Source organism: Oncorhynchus masou, chromosome 30, assembly GCF_036934945.1.
Source record: "Oncorhynchus masou masou isolate Uvic2021 chromosome 30, UVic_Omas_1.1, whole genome shotgun sequence".
Lineage (NCBI taxonomy): Eukaryota > Metazoa > Chordata > Actinopteri > Salmoniformes > Salmonidae > Oncorhynchus > Oncorhynchus masou.
In genome coordinates, this window is record NC_088241.1 from 50,660,572 (window position 1) to 50,676,037 (window position 15,466).

The 15,466-nt window shown below is 45.1% G+C and overlaps 2 protein-coding genes across 2 annotated transcripts in view; one reads left to right on the forward strand and one right to left on the reverse strand.

Moving 5' to 3' along the window:
* LOC135521655 (neuropilin and tolloid-like protein 1) overlaps nucleotides 1-15,466 on the forward strand; it is a 114,805-nt gene that overhangs the window by 30,183 nt on the left and 69,156 nt on the right. The gene's annotated exons all lie outside the window — the stretch shown is intronic.
* On the reverse strand, nucleotides 1,310-3,703 carry LOC135523173 (zinc finger protein RFP-like). The gene is made up of 2 exons (XM_064949897.1): nucleotides 3,591-3,703; nucleotides 1,310-3,321 (listed from the first exon to the last, which is right to left on the reverse strand). Exon 2 carries the CDS (start codon nucleotides 3,317-3,319, stop codon nucleotides 1,661-1,663), a length of 1,659 nt encoding a protein of 552 aa, XP_064805969.1. The 5' UTR covers nucleotides 3,320-3,321; nucleotides 3,591-3,703; the 3' UTR covers nucleotides 1,310-1,660.

A 15,466-nucleotide genomic window follows, 5' to 3' on the forward strand; every position in this document is an offset into this window, starting at 1 on the left:
CCTGTGCCCATAGCTGTATGGACCTGTGCCCATAGCTGTATAGACCTTTGCCCATAGCTGTATAGATCTGTGCCCATAGCTGTATGGATCTGTGCCCATAGCTGTATGGATCTGAGCCCATAGCTGTATGGATCTGTGCCCATAGCTGTATGGATCTGTGCCCATAGCTGAATGGATCTGAGCCCATAGCTGTATGGATCTGAGCCCATAGCTGTATGGATCTGAGCCCATAGCTGTATGGATCTGTGCCCATGGCTGAATGGATCTTTCAGGACAAGTCATTTTATTTGAAGGTTTTTTTCCTGTTGTTGGAAGATAAGGGCCATATGTTTTGAAGGATTGTAGTTCACATGGGGCAGTAGTGGACAAAGCTAATATCTGAGAACTGTAGGGTGAAGACAGAATCCTGTCTAGAGTTTATGAAAGCTAAGACAGACCATGCTTTCCATCCGTCTCCTGCAACACTCCCGATATCCCTAGTTGATATTGGCTGACAACACCTCCACCATCTCGCTCTACTATTCGACATTTGTGCTGCACCCAATCCAATAGCTGTACAGAAAAAAACTGCACAGCCGTTCTCAAACATTTTGTAAAACTGCGTTTTTGCATTTTCCACAAAATGCAGGTGTAAAACGCTGTTTTACAAACATTTTGAGAACCACTGAGCTTGTGAATACATTGCTGTGAATACATTGCTGATGTCCAATTGTAGGGAGAGACGATTGCCATAAAGATATGCAACTCCAAAAAATGTTGGTGATCAATAATATTAAATGTTTACTTTGCAAGCTCACCAGCAGTGTGGCACCAAGCAACAACTACTAGCATGGGCCTGCTGGTCTCTTGGTATGAAATTGCTTGAAATGTATAATTTACTTAATTTACTTGCATTGGGAATTTGTTGTTAAAATATATTCAAAATATGTTTAGGATAAGATAATGAAAAGGGCTGTCTGGTAGCCTCAATAAATAGACAAAGATATACAGTATACTGTATATATATTTTTTCTTGACTTTTCTTGACTTTGACTTCAAAAAGCTTGTGACTCTACTTGACTTGGACTTGACTCGAGACTCGACCTGTTCTACTTGGGACTCGAGACTCGACCTGTTCTACTTGTGACTCTACTTGACTTGGACTTGACTCGAGACTCTACTTGGGACTCGACTTGAGACCTTGACCTTGTGACTTGAGACTTGCTTGTGACTCGAACAATAGTGATTTGCTCCCACCACTGATAATCATAGTAAGGTACTTAATTGTTACCCAGAAATTATTTGATATTGAGATAAAAAACTGCATTGGACCTTTTAATACCAGATACTCAAATACACATTACTATTGGGGTTAGTTCTCACCTACTGAGTTCACTATAAGTCAGTTTTACAATGGTCACTGTGTTTCCATTAGATCAGGAAACCAAATCCAATCCAATGAAAGCTTTACTTAAAATATGTTTTGCAGACGGGTTTTAATACATTTCACCGTCAAACAATGTCAGCTGACAAAAATGTATTAAATACAAGCAGGTTAGTAGGTCTGATAAAAGTAATACAAATATTATGTATGTGTCCTAAAAGGTTATGGGTTACTTTAAATTACCATTTGAATCAGTATTACAAATGCCCCCATTTTAGCAGTGTCACAATGTCACCCTCAGGGTGTCTGGTTAACAGGGGTGATGATCATTGGTGCTGAATTTAAGCCATCATAATCATCAAAGGGGTTCAAGTATGGATAGAGCTTCTCTGTGAAGGTGCAGCCGGTGAAAGAGAAGATATGAGACCTGGTGTCCACGTCATAGAAGGAGACTTGACCCTCCTCATAATCCACAAACACCCCCAACTTCTCCGGCTTGCTCTTCAGTGAGAGGGGGGTATGGGGGTCTGTGCAGGCCTCATAGTCAACCTGAAAAGACAACCACACGGTCCAGAATCCTTGCTCTGGGTATAATCCACCTATCTTTCTATTAATCGACTCTTTGGCCACTCCTACATTCCACCCAGTCTTCCCCTTCACCTGCACCTCATAGTAGAATCTCCCCGAGGAGAAGCCCTCCTTTGCCAAAACAGCTACACGACTTCTAAACCTCTTTAGGTTGTAGAAGTGGCTCTGTTCAAAGTGACCTGTTCTCACTAGTTTCCCATTGCCAGATACAATGATAAGGGGATGTGCTGTATCAGGGTCCATAGTGACATCCACTGCATACTGCTGCATCCTCTTCAGGTCATCACCCTTTGACTTCTCCAATACATTATTCAATTTCTCCTCAAGTTCAGAAAGTGCTCTCCTCACCTTTTTATCCAGCTGGGATATGTCTTTCTGCACATTCCACTTACTATGGTTCTGGGTTATACTGACATCAGACCAGTACTTGGTAGATGTAGGGGGGCACAGGGATTGCGAGCTTTGAAGGAGGTGGAGATGATCCTTAGAGTGTGAGAGCTGATCCAGCTCTGAGCATCTCCTCTGTAGCTCAGTGATTTCCTGCTCCAGTTCTTTAATAAGGCTCTCAGCCTGCCGCATGGTTGCTTTCTGCTTTTCTCCAATCATCTTCGACACCTCAGCCTGGCTTCTCTGCATGGAGCGGACTAGAGTGGTGAAGACCTTTTCGCTTTCTTCTCTCTCTCTTTCTGCATCTCTGTTGCTGAGCTCCGCTGAGTGTTTGATCTCTTCAACCTTCTGTAGGCACTTCTGGATCATCTGCTGCATTTGATTCTTTGTCCTTCCCAACTCAGCTTTCTTCTCTCCGAACTCCTTCTTCAGAGGGACGGTGTGATGACCCTTGTGGTCTGTCACAGTGCAGAACTGACACACACACATTTGTTCAGTCCTACAGAACAGCTCTAGGGGTTTCTTGTGCTTCTTGCACATCCTGTCTTCCAGGTTCTCCACAGGGTTGATCAGCTTGTGTCTCTTCAGGGCTGGGGCTATCTGATGAGGCTGCAGATGAGTCTCACAGAAAGAGGTCAGACACTCCATGCAGGACTTCAGGGCCTTGAGCTTCGTCACAGTGCAGACATTACAGGCCACTTCTCCAGGCGCAGCAGGGGACTCATCTCTGTCTCTGGCTTGTATCCCCTTAAAATGATTCACAACCTCTCGGAGTGTTGTGTTGATTTTGAGCTTAGGCTTTTTGTCAAAGGTCTCCTTACACATTGAACACTGGCACTGTTCAGTGCTTTTCCAGTACCCGCTGATACAGGCCTGGCAGAAGTTGTGTCCACATGGAGTGGTGATCGGATCAGTGAGAACCTCCAGACAGATAGAGCACTGGAACTGCTCCTCTGGCAGCAAAATGTTCGAGGACGCCATATCTGGAACACAAAATAAATATTAAAAGGACTTCCTGGACTTATTCATCTTTTATAGCTGTGTTAACTAAGAACAGTCCTTACTTGATACCTGTCCACGCCACAATCTTTCACTAATGCTGCCATTCACTTCACTACATGATTGAAATAAACACAAGACAGGATTTATCCCTTGCTATTCAAAGTAGTCATACATTTACTTAGATTGTATGGTTTCTTACAATTAATGTCTTCTTGTACAAATTCTTCTCTCTCTCTCTCTCTCTCCTTACCTTGTTATATATGTACTTTTCTTCTTTTACGACAAAAGGGTGTCTCTCTGCAGCTGTGTAGAATGTTTTGTGAAGAGCAAGAGAAAGTTTGTGCAGTCCTCTGCTTCTCTCAATTACTTTCACTTCAGCAAAGTGATGTCACACAGTTCCTCCTTAACTCTTTCCTTACTTCCCTTCCATTTCCCTCTCTCTCTCTTTCCCTCCATGCTCTCTGTGTTTCCTGCTCTTAAAGGGGCAGGAAATGCAACAACTAGACCCTGCTACCCTCAAGGATTGGAGTTTCGCAGCCCGGCCCTAAGCCAGCACTTGCTCCTTGATCTTTAACAGCTCTATATTTTTCGAACACCTTTGTCATAGTTATTTTACGCTGTTGCTATGCAACATCCCGTCAAAATAATGGCAGAAAGATTTTTGTCTTTCATTTGTTGGATGTCCTGGCAGTCGGTGTGTGTCCCCTGCCTCCCCCCCCCCCATTATTAATTATTATTATTAGAGAGAGGTAGAAGGAGAAGACAAGGGATATATCTTATTTGGTTTAAATCAATGTCATATTTTCCCCAGCTGATCTGTCTTTCAGGGCAAGTCATCAGTTGACAGGCAGGCAATGACAGTGACAGACGAGCCAACAGATATCAGTTTTCTTTGTTCAAATCTGTCCCCTGACATCTTTATGCCATGCACGCACCCACACTCACACAGACTCTCTCACTTTCTCTCTCTCTCACACATACCTTCCCGAAAGGTTGTTGTGTATCAATAGACTGAACAGTTAATTCAGTTAAATGAAAAGAGTAAAGTAATGACAAAATCAGATTAAATAAAAACGTGAATGAAATATAAGCAGACTGATAAAGGTAATAAAGTTATGTATATTTTGACGATTTACATGAGAAGGAATTGATTGTTTATAGTGTACAATAAGCAATAAGGCCTGAGGAGGTGTGGTATATGGCTAATATACCACGGCTAATGGCAGTTCCTCGCACGACACAACGCGGAGTACCTGGACACAGCCCGTAGCCGTGGTATATTGGCCATATATCACAAACCCCTGAGGTGCCTTATTGCTATTATAAACTGGTTACCAACGTAATTAGAGCAGTAAAAATACACCTTTTTATCATACCCATGGTATATGGTCTGATATACCATGGCTGTCAGCCAATCAGCATTCAGGGCTCAAACCACCCAGTTTATAATATAGTGTATAGTTTATATTAATATACGTTACCGTTACACTTGTTTACAATGGATGAGTTATTCTTGACGTTTTTTCCTGGGTAAGCCCTATTGTAAGTTACTTTTAATTAGTATTTGAAACAATTTTACAATTGTTTGTTTGATCTTACATGGCTTAGCGCTGTCACAATGTCTCCCTCAGGGTGTCTGGTTAACAGAGGTGATGACCAATGATACTGGGTTCGTGCGATCATAATCATCAAAGGGGTTCAATTATGGATAGAGTTGATCGTTGAAGTTGCAGCCAGTAAAATAGTAGACTGGGTGTCAAATCAAATTGTATTTATCACATGCGCCAAATGCAACAAATGCAATGTAGACCCTACCGTGAAATGCTTACTTACAAGCCCTTAACCAACAATGCAGTTCAAGAAATAGAGTTAAGAAAATATCTACGAAATAAACTAAAGTTAAAAGTAAGTTAAAAAATAACAATAACGAGACTATAAACAGGGGGTCAATGTTACAGGTAAGTTGAGGTAATTTGTACTTGTAGGTAGGGGTAAAGTGACAATGCATAAATAATAAACAGCGAGTAGCAGCAGTGTAAAAAGAAAGGGGAGGGAAGGGGGGATGTAAATGTAAATAGGCCGGGGGGCCATTTGATTAATTGTTCAGCAGTCTTATGGCATGCAAGCTGTTAAGGAGCCTTTTGGACCTAGACTTGGCACTCCGGTTCCGCTTGCCATGCAGTCGCAGAGAAAGCAGTCTATGACAATTTTTTGGACCTTCCTCTGACACCGCCTAGTATATAGGTCCTGGATGGCAGGAAGCTTGGCCCCAGTGATGTACTGGGCGTTACGCATTACCCTCTGTAGCGCCTTACGGTCAGATGCTGATAGTTGCCATACCAGGCGGTGATGCAGCCGATCAGGATGCTTTCGATGGTGCAACTGTAGAACGTTTTGAGGATCTGAGGACCCATGCCAAGTCTTTTTAGTCTCCTGAGGGGGAAAATGTGTTGTCGTGACTTCTTCACAACTTTCTTGGTGTGTTTGGACTATGATAGTTTGTTGTTGATGTGGACACCAAGGCACTTGAAACTCTCGACCCACTCCACTACAGCCCCGTCGATGTGAATGGGGGCGTGTTCAGCCCTCCTTTTCCTGTAGTCCACGACCATCTCCTTTGTCTTGCTCACGTTGAGGGAGAGGTTGTTATCCTAGCAGCACACTGCCAGGACTCTGACCTCCTCCCTATAGGCTGTCTCATCGCCAACCCCCTTTGTGTCATCAGCAAACTTAATGATGGTGTTGGAGTAATGGTTAGCTACGCAGTTGTGGGTGAACAGGGAGTACAGGAGGGGACTAAGCACGCACCCTTGAGGAGCCCCCGTGTTGAGGATCAGTGTGGCAGATCTGTCGTTGCCTACCCTTACCACCTGGGGCCGGCCCATCAGTAAGTCCAGGATCCAGTTGCAGAGGGAGGTGTTGAATGCTGAGCTGTAGTCAATGAACAGAATTCTCACATAGGTGTTCCTTTTGTCCAGGTGGGAAAGGGCAGTGTGCAGTGCTAGAGTCATCTGTGGATCTGTTGGGGCGGTATGCAAACTGGAGTGGGTCTAAGGTTTTCGTGATGATGGTGTTGATGTGAGCCATGACAAGCCTTTCAAAGCACTTCATGGATACTGACTTGAGTGCTACGGGGCGGTAGTCATTTAGGCAGGTTACATTTGTTTTCTTGGGCACAGGGACTATGGTGGTCTGCTTGAAACATGTAGGTATTACAGAATCCATCTGGCCCGCTGCCTAATGAACCTGTTTAAAGGTCTTGCTCACTTCGGCTATGGAGAGCGTGAAATCACAGTCTGGAAAAGCTGGTACTCTCATGCATGCTTCAGTGTTGCTCAAAGCAAGCATAAAAGGTGTTTAGCTCTTCTGGTAGGCTTGCGTTACTGGCCAGCTCGCGGCTGGGTTTCCCTTTGTAGTCCGTAATATTTTACAATTCCTGCCACATCCGACAAGTGTCAGAGCCGGTGTAGTAGGATTCAGTCTTAGTCCTGTATTGACGCTTTGCCTGTTTGATGGTTCGTCTGAAGGCGGAATTTCTTATAAGCAACTGGATTAGTGTCCCGCTCCTTGAAAGCGGCAGCTCTAGCCTTTAGCTCGTAATCCTTTAGCCTGTAATCCATGGCTTCTCGTTGGGATATGTACGGTCACTGTGGTGACGATGTCATCGATGCGCTTATTGATGAAGCCAGTGACTGAGGTGGTATACTCCTCAGTGAAATTGGATGAATTTCGGAACATATTCCAAACAGGGCTAGCAAAACAGTCCTGTAACATAACATCGTATTGAGCGAGTCACTGGCACTTCCTACATTAGCTTTGGCTTGTAAGCAGGAATCTGGAGGATATAATCATGGTCAGGAATACCAAATGGGGGGCGAGGAAGAGCTTTGTATGCATCTCTGTGTGTGGAGTAAAGGTGGTCTAGAGTTTTTTTCTCTCTGGTTGCACATGCTGGTAGAAAATGGGTAAATCTGATTTAAATTTGCCTGCATTAAAGTCCCCGGCCCACTAGGAGCACCGTTTCTGGATGAGCATTTTCTTGTTTGCTTATGGCCTTATACAGCTCATTGAGTGCGGTCTTAGTGCCAGCATTGGTTTGTGGTGGTAAATAGACGGCTACGAAAAATATGAAAACTCTCTTGGCTATAGCGTGGTCTACAGCTTATCATGAGGTGCTCTAACTCAGGCGAGCAATACATAGAGATGTCCTTAATATTAGACATTGCGCACCAGCTGTTATTGACACGCACACACCACCACCACCCCTCGTCTTTTCCCGGACGTAGCAGTTCTGTCCTGCCGATGAACTGAAAACACAGCCAACTGTATATTATCCATGTCGTTGTTCAACCACGACTTGATGAAACATACGATATTACAGTTTTTAATGTCCCATTGGTGGGATAGTCTCGGATGGAGCTAATCTAGTTTATTCTCCCATGATTGCACGTTGGCCAATAGAACGGATGGTAGTGGCGGGTTACCCACTTGCCGACGAATCCGTACCCCGATCTCCGCCCCCCTGTACCTCTGTCTTTTCGTCACGTGAATGACAGGGATTTGGGCCTGGTCTCGGAGAAACAGTATATCCTTCTCGTCAGACTCACTCTTGAAACTCCCCATCCCGGATCCGGGATCGTGACTAAAGCCTCAGGCTCATTAGCATAACGCAACGATAACGATTTCTGAAAATCGCAAATAAAATGAAAATAATGCGTCTGCTCTCAAGCTTAGCCTTTTCTTAACAACACTGTCATCTCAGATTTTCTAAATATGCTTTTGAACCATAGAAATTGACTAATTTGTGTAAGAGTATGCAAAGCTAGCTTAGCATTTTGAGTAGCATTTAGCACGCAACATTTTCACAAAAACCAGATAACCAAATAAATAAAATCATTTACCTTTGAAGAGCTTTGGATGTTTTCAATGAGGAGACTCTCAGTTACATACCAAATGCGCAGTTTTTCCTGAAAGCGTCTGTGTGTAGGAGAAATCGTTCCGTTTGTACATCGCATCTGGCTACCGAAACGAACCGAAAATTCAGTCACCTACAACGTCAAACTTTTTCCGAATTAACTCCATAATATCGACCGAAACATGGCAAACGTTGTTTGGAATCAATCCTCAAGGTGTTTTTTCACATATATCTTCATTGTGTGGCTCAGTTGGTAGAGCATGGAGCTTGCAACGCCAAGCGTCGTGGGTTCGATTCCCGCTGGGGCCACCTATATGTAAAAGTAGTGGCCCAGCCGACTTGTAAGTCGCTTTGGACAAAAGCGTCTGCTAAATGGGATTTATTATTATTATTATTATTATTGATATATCGTTCTTGGAATCTTGCATTCTTCTCTAAATTCCATGGAAAAATACTTGCAGCTGACTTTTGCGCACCAATTTCGGCGCAGGACACCGGGCGGACACCTGGTAAATGTGGTCTCTTATGGTCAATCTTCCAATGATATGCCTACAAATACGTCACAATGCTGCAGACACCTTGGGGAAACGACAGAAAGGGCAGACTTACTCTTCTCGCATTCACAGCCATATAAGGAGACAATGGAAAACAGAGCCTCAAAAATCCTGCTCATTTCCTGGATGCCGTCTCATCTTGGTTTTGCCTGAAGCTCACGTTCTAGGGCACGCACAGAAAATATCTTGGTAGTTCTGGACACGTCAGAGTGTTTTCTTTCGAAAGCTATCAATTATATGCATAGTCAAGCATCTTTTTGTGACAAAATATCTTGTTTAAAACGGGAACGTTTTTCATCCAAAAATGAAATAGCGCCCCCATAGCATCAAGAGGTTAAAGAAAAATCTTTTCCAGTTTGAGGTGAGTAATCAATGTTCTGGTATCCAGAAGCTATTAGCAGCAACATTATGTACCTAGGATAGGATAAAGTAATCCTTCTCACCCCCCCTTAAATGATTTAGTTGCACTATTGTAAAGTGGCTGTTCCACTGGATGTCATAAGGTGAACTCACCAATTTGTAAGTCGCTCTGGATAAGAGCGTCTGCCAAATGACTTAAATGTAAATGTAATGTAATATATGTACAAAATAAGTTAAACAATGTGAAACAACACACAAAATAGCACAATTGGTTAGGAGCCTGTAAAACTGCAGCGCTCCCCTTCGGCACTTTTTATCACATCATAGAAGGAGACCCTCATCGTAATCCACAAAAACCCTCAAATTATCTGGCTTGCTCTTCAGTGAGTATGGGGGGTGTGCAATCTGTCTTAAAAGACAACCATACAGTCCAGAATCCTTCGTCAGAGTTCAGTCCACCATGGGCCCTATCGATGGACTCTTTTGCCATGCCTACATTCCACCCATTCTAACTGTCCAAATACACCTTGCAGTAGAATCTGCCTGAGAATCCCTCCTTTGCCCTGACAGAAATACCACCTTGACACTTCTTCAGGTTGTAAGGGTGCTTCTGCGCTTTTTGTATATATTGCACTCTTTTCCCATCGCCAGACAAAATGAGCTTTGGATGTGCTGTAACAGGATCCAGAACCACATTCACAGCATGCGGCTGCATCCTCTTCAGCTCATCAGACAGGAGACTGCTGGATAACCCCATATGTGACTGACCACCTTGATTCGGTCTTATGCAGCAAAAATTTTGTTTTTACATTGGATAAAAGTAGAGACTCTGGCTCCCGGGTGGCGCAGTGGTTAAGGGCGCTCTACTGCAGCGTCGTCCGGGTTAGGGAGGGTTTGGCCGGTAGGGATATCCTTGTTTCATCGCGCACCAGCTACTCCTGTGGCGGGCCGGGCGCAGTGCACGCTAACCAAGGTCGCCAGGTGCACAGTGTTTCCTCCGACACATTAGTGCAGCTGGCTTCCGGGTTGGATACGCGCTGTGTTAAGAAGCAGTGCGGCTTGGTTGGGTTGTGTTTCTGAGGACGCATGACTTTCGACCTTCGTCTCGCCCGAGCCCGTACGGGAGTTGTGGCGATGAGACAAGATAGTAGCTACTAACAATTGGATACCACGAAATTGGGGAGAAAAAGGGGGTAAAATTCAACAAAAATTTCAAAACAAAAAAGTAGAGACTTGGAGCTACAAAATGGTATTTCATACACTGCATTTGAGGAACAATGGGAAAGTAATTCTGCTTTGAAAGTTGATAAACTTGTAACCCCACTTTTTTAGAAAATGGCCAGCCTTAGCCCCCACCCATATCTTTAAGGATTCACATGTGAGGTCGTGCTAAATGTCATGTAGTGTGGTAAATATGAATACTAAAGGTGGTAAAAGTAGTAGTCGAAAATAAGGAAAAGTTCCAGATAAACAGTGTCCAGATAATAATATTTGATAAATATCAGATGACGCTTACCCAGACACACTTGTCTAAATGAATGGGTCATGTGGAAGAAATACTATAACCACAGCTACGTCTTGCTAAGTGGATGGGTCTCCACAGAAGGGTGTAAACAGTACAGCAAAATGTTTACTTGCATAAGAGCAATATCAAAAATAGATATTGTCAATATAAAGAAAAAAAGAACAAGTGTCAATGCCAGTAGAGAAAGAACAAAATAATATGCCGTATGTACAATAACAATATCAATAAAAATATCAGTTATACTGGTGATTGATGAGGTAGTTATACGCAAACAATCAGGGGTAAAGTGGCTGAGCAGCAGGATAAAAAAATAATCAGTAGCAGCAATGTATGGCGTGTGTGTTAGGAGAGAGTCATGTGAATGTCCATGGAGGCACTGGAGATAGTGCTGATGACTGGGAACTCGCCCCCAGTGATGAACTGGTCTGTCCAAACCGCACATGAACAAGGGAATCTATATTCGGAGAGCCTGTTTCTGTTCTGCCCTTGAATTTGCTGCAGGGCATGTGATGTCCATAGCCTCTTCGTCACAAAAGTTTATCTAGCTGTCACCAGTACAGGTGGTGTTTGTACATGCAGACTATCTATGGGAGGAAGGATGTCACTGTTGTGCAACAGCTGAAACCTGGTCCAGACTGAGTCCGAACGCTCCTTGATGACAACAACACCAGGCTCCAGAACATTGAAGCTGTAAAAAAGTAAATAACAAAAAAAATGAGAAGACATTTTTTTTATTTAACTTCTTATGGCTGCAGGGGCAGTATTGAGTAGCACCACGCATCAGGCCTACAGAGCGCCTAGCCTCTCCAGCGCTACCAGAGCCTTCCTCCTCTCCTGCGCTGTCGGAGCCTCCCGCCTGTTCAGCACTGCCCGAGCCTTCCTCCTCTCCTGCGCTGCCGGAGTCTCCCGCCTGTTCAGCGCAGCCAGAGCTACCAGTCTGCATGGAGCAGCCAGAGCTGTCAGTCTGCATGGAGCAGCCAGAGCTGCTAGTCTGCATGGAGCAGCCAGAGCTGTCAGTCTGCAAGGAGCTGCCAGTCTGCAAGGAGCTGCCAGTCTGCATGGAGCAGCCAGAGCCGTCAGTCAGCATGGAGCAGCCAGAGCCGCCAGTCAGCATGGAGCAGCCAGAGCCGCCAGTCAGCATGGAGCAGCCAGATCCGCCAGTCAGCATGGAGCAGCCAGGATCCGCCAGTCGGCCAGACTCTTCCAGATCCGCCAGTCGGCCAGACTCTTCCAGATCCGCCAGTCGGCCAGACTCTTCCAGATCCGCCAGTCGGCCAGACTCTTCCAGATCCGCCAGTCGGCCAGACTCTTCCAGATCCGCCAGTCGGCCAGACCGCCAGATCCGCCAGTCAGCCAGACTCTTCCAGATCCGCCAGTCGGCCAGACTCTTCCAGATCCGCCAGTCGGCCAGACTCTTCCAGATCCGCCAGTCGGCCAGACTCTTCCAGATCCGCCAGTCGGCCAGACTCTTCCAGATCCGCCAGTCGGCCAGACTCTTCCAAATCCGCCAGTCGGCCAGACTCTTCCAGATCCGCCAGTCAGCCAGACTCTTCCAGATCCGCCAGTCAGCCAGACTCTTCCAGATCCGCCAGTCAGCCAGACTCTTCCAGATCCGCCAGTCAGCCAGACTCTTCCAGATCTGCCAGACTCTTCCAGATCTGCCAGTCAGCCAGACTCTTCCAGATCTGCCAGTCAGCCAGAACCTTCCAGATCCGCCAGTCAGCCAGGATCTTCCAGAACCGCCAGCCAGCCAGGATCTGCCATATCCAACTACCTGCCTGAGCTTCCTCTCAGTGCCGAGCTTCCTGTCAGTGCCGAGCTTCCCCTCAGTCCCGAGCTGCCCCTCAGTCCCGAGCTGCCCCTCAGTCCCGAGCTGCCCCTCAGTCCCGAGCTGCCCCTCAGTCCCGAGCTGCCCCTCAGTCCAGTGGGGTTCTGGGTGAGGACTACTAGGCCATGGTCGGCGGCGAGGGTGGACTATCCAAGGACGCGAGGAGGAGTTACTAAGACATTGATAGAGTGGGGTCCACGTCCCCCGCCGGAGCCGCCACCATGGACAGACGCCCACCCGGACCCTCCCCTATGGTGTTTGGTGTGCGTTCGGGAGTCCGCACCTTGGGGGGGGGGGGGGGGGGTTCTGTCACGCCCTGGTCGAAGTATTTTGTGTTTGTCTTCGTTTATTTGGTCAGGCCAGGGTGTGGCATGGGTTTTTGTATGTGGTGGTTTTTGTATTGGGTTTTTTTTCACATGTACTGGGATGGTAGCTTAGTGGGGTGTTCTAGGTGAATCTATGGCTGTCTGAAGTGGTTCTCAATCAGAGGCAGGTGTTGATCGTTGTCTCTGATTGGGAACCATATTTAGGCAGCCATATTCTTTGAGTGTTTCGTGGGTGATTGTCCTTATAAGCCCTTAGTGTCCTTTTGTTCCTGTCTCTGTGTTTGTTGTCACCAGATAGGCTGTTTAGGTTTTCACGTTACGTTTGTTGTTTTGTATTGTTCATGTTTATGGGTGGGGTGGGGGTGGGGTTATATCCTTCCTGTTTGGCCCTGTCCGGTGGGGGGTCCTCGGATGGGGCCACAGTGTCTCCTGACCCCTCCTGTCTCAGCCTCCAGTATTTATGCTGCAGTAGTTTATGTGTCGGGGGGCTGGGGTCAGTTTGTTATATCTGGAGTACTTCTCCTGTCCAATTCGGTGTCCTGTGTGAATCTAAGTGTACGTTCTCTAATTCTCTCCTTCTCTCTCTCGGAGGACCTGAGCCCTAGGACCATGCCCCAGGACTACCTGATATGATGACTCCTTGCTGTCCCCAGTCCACCTGGCCGTGCTGCCTTATTATTCGACCATGCTGGTCATTTATGAACATTTGAACATCTTGGCCATGTTCTGTTATAATCTCTACCCGGCACAGCCAGAAGAGGACTGGCCACCCCACATAGCCTGGTTCCTCTCTAGGTTTCTTCCTAGGTTTTGGCCTTTCTAGGGAGTTTTTCCTAACCACCGTGCTTCTACACCTGCATTGCTTGCTGTTTGGGGTTTTAGGCTGGGTTTCTGTACAGCACTTTGAGATATCAGCTGATGTACGAAGGGCTATATAAATACATTTGATTAAATGTTTATTTGTTCATTAAACATGTATGAAAATTACCATGCCGCATTTTGGTCCGATCCTTGCTACACCTCTTCGTCAGAGGAGGAGTTAGAAGAAAACCGTAACATGCCCAGAGTAAACGGCCTGCTCCTCAGTCCCAGTTGCTAATATATGCATATTATTAGTATTGGATAGAAAACACTGAAGTTTCTAAAACTGTTTGAATGATGTCTTTGAGTATAACATAACTCATATGGCAGGCAAAAACCTGAGAAGAAATCCAAACAGGAAGTGGGAAATCTGAGGTTGGTCGATTTTCAACCCAGCCCCTATTGAATACGCAGTGGAATTTTGGTTATGTTGCACTCCCCAAGGCTTCCACTAGATGTCAATCGTCTTTAGAAACTTGAATGAGGCTTCTACTGTGATGTGGGGCCGGATGGGAGCTGTTTGAGTCAGTGGTCTGGCAGAGAGCCAGGTCCTGGTCATGTGCATTTCACATAATAGCGACCTGCGTTCCATGGCTTTTCTACAGACAATGGAATTCTCCGGTTGGAATGTTATTGAAGATTTATGATAACAACATCCTAAAGATTGATTCTATACTTAGTTTGACAAGTTTCTTTGACCTGTAATATAACTTTTTGAAGTTTTCGTCCGACGTTCGGCTGGACCTGACTTAAATAATGGACATTATATAACAAATCAAATTAAGATTCCTGGGAGTACATTCTGATGAAGATCATCAAAGTTTAGGGAATATTTATAATGTTATTTCTGATTTCTGTTGACTCCAACATGGCGGATCATTTATTTATTTTTCTGAGCGCCGTCTCAGATTATTGCATGGTTTGCTTTTTCTGTAAAGTTTTTTTTAAATCTGACACAGCGGTTGCATTAAGGAGAGGTATATCTATATTTCCATGTCTAACAATTGTATTTTCATCAAAATTTACAATGAGTATTTCTGTAAAATGATGTGGCTCTCTACAAGATCACCGGATGTTTTTGGAACTAGAGAACGTAACGCGCCAATGTATACTGAGATTGTTTTATATAAATATGAACTTTATCAAACAAAACATACATGTATTGTGTAACATGAAGTCCTATGAGTGTCATCTGATGAAGATCATCAAAGGTTAGTAATTAATTTTCTCTCTATTTGTGCTTTATGTGACTCCTCTCTTTGGCTGAAAAAATGGCTGGGTTTTTCTGTGAGTTGGTGGTGACCTAACATAATCGTTTGTGGTGCTTTTGCTGTAAAGTCTATTTGAAATCGGACACTGTGGTGGGATTAACAACAAGATTACCTTTAAAACGGTATAAGATACATGTATGTTTGAGGAATTTTAATTATGAGATTTCTGTTGGTTTGAATTTGGCGCCCTGCACGTTCACTGGCTGTCGTCATATCGATCCCGTTAACGGGATTGCAGCCCTAAGAAGTTTGACCTCTATTTAACTAGGCAAGTCAGTTAAGAACAAATTCTTATTTACAATGACGGCTTACACCGGCCAAACCCGGACGATGCTGGGCCAATTGTGCACTGACCTATGGGACTCCTAATCACGGCCGGTTGTGATAGAGCCCAGATTCGAACCAGGGTGTCTGTAGTGACGCCTCAAGCACTGAGATGCAGTGGAGTGGCTTGTGATCAGGAAGTGAATGTCCAGACTGTGGTGG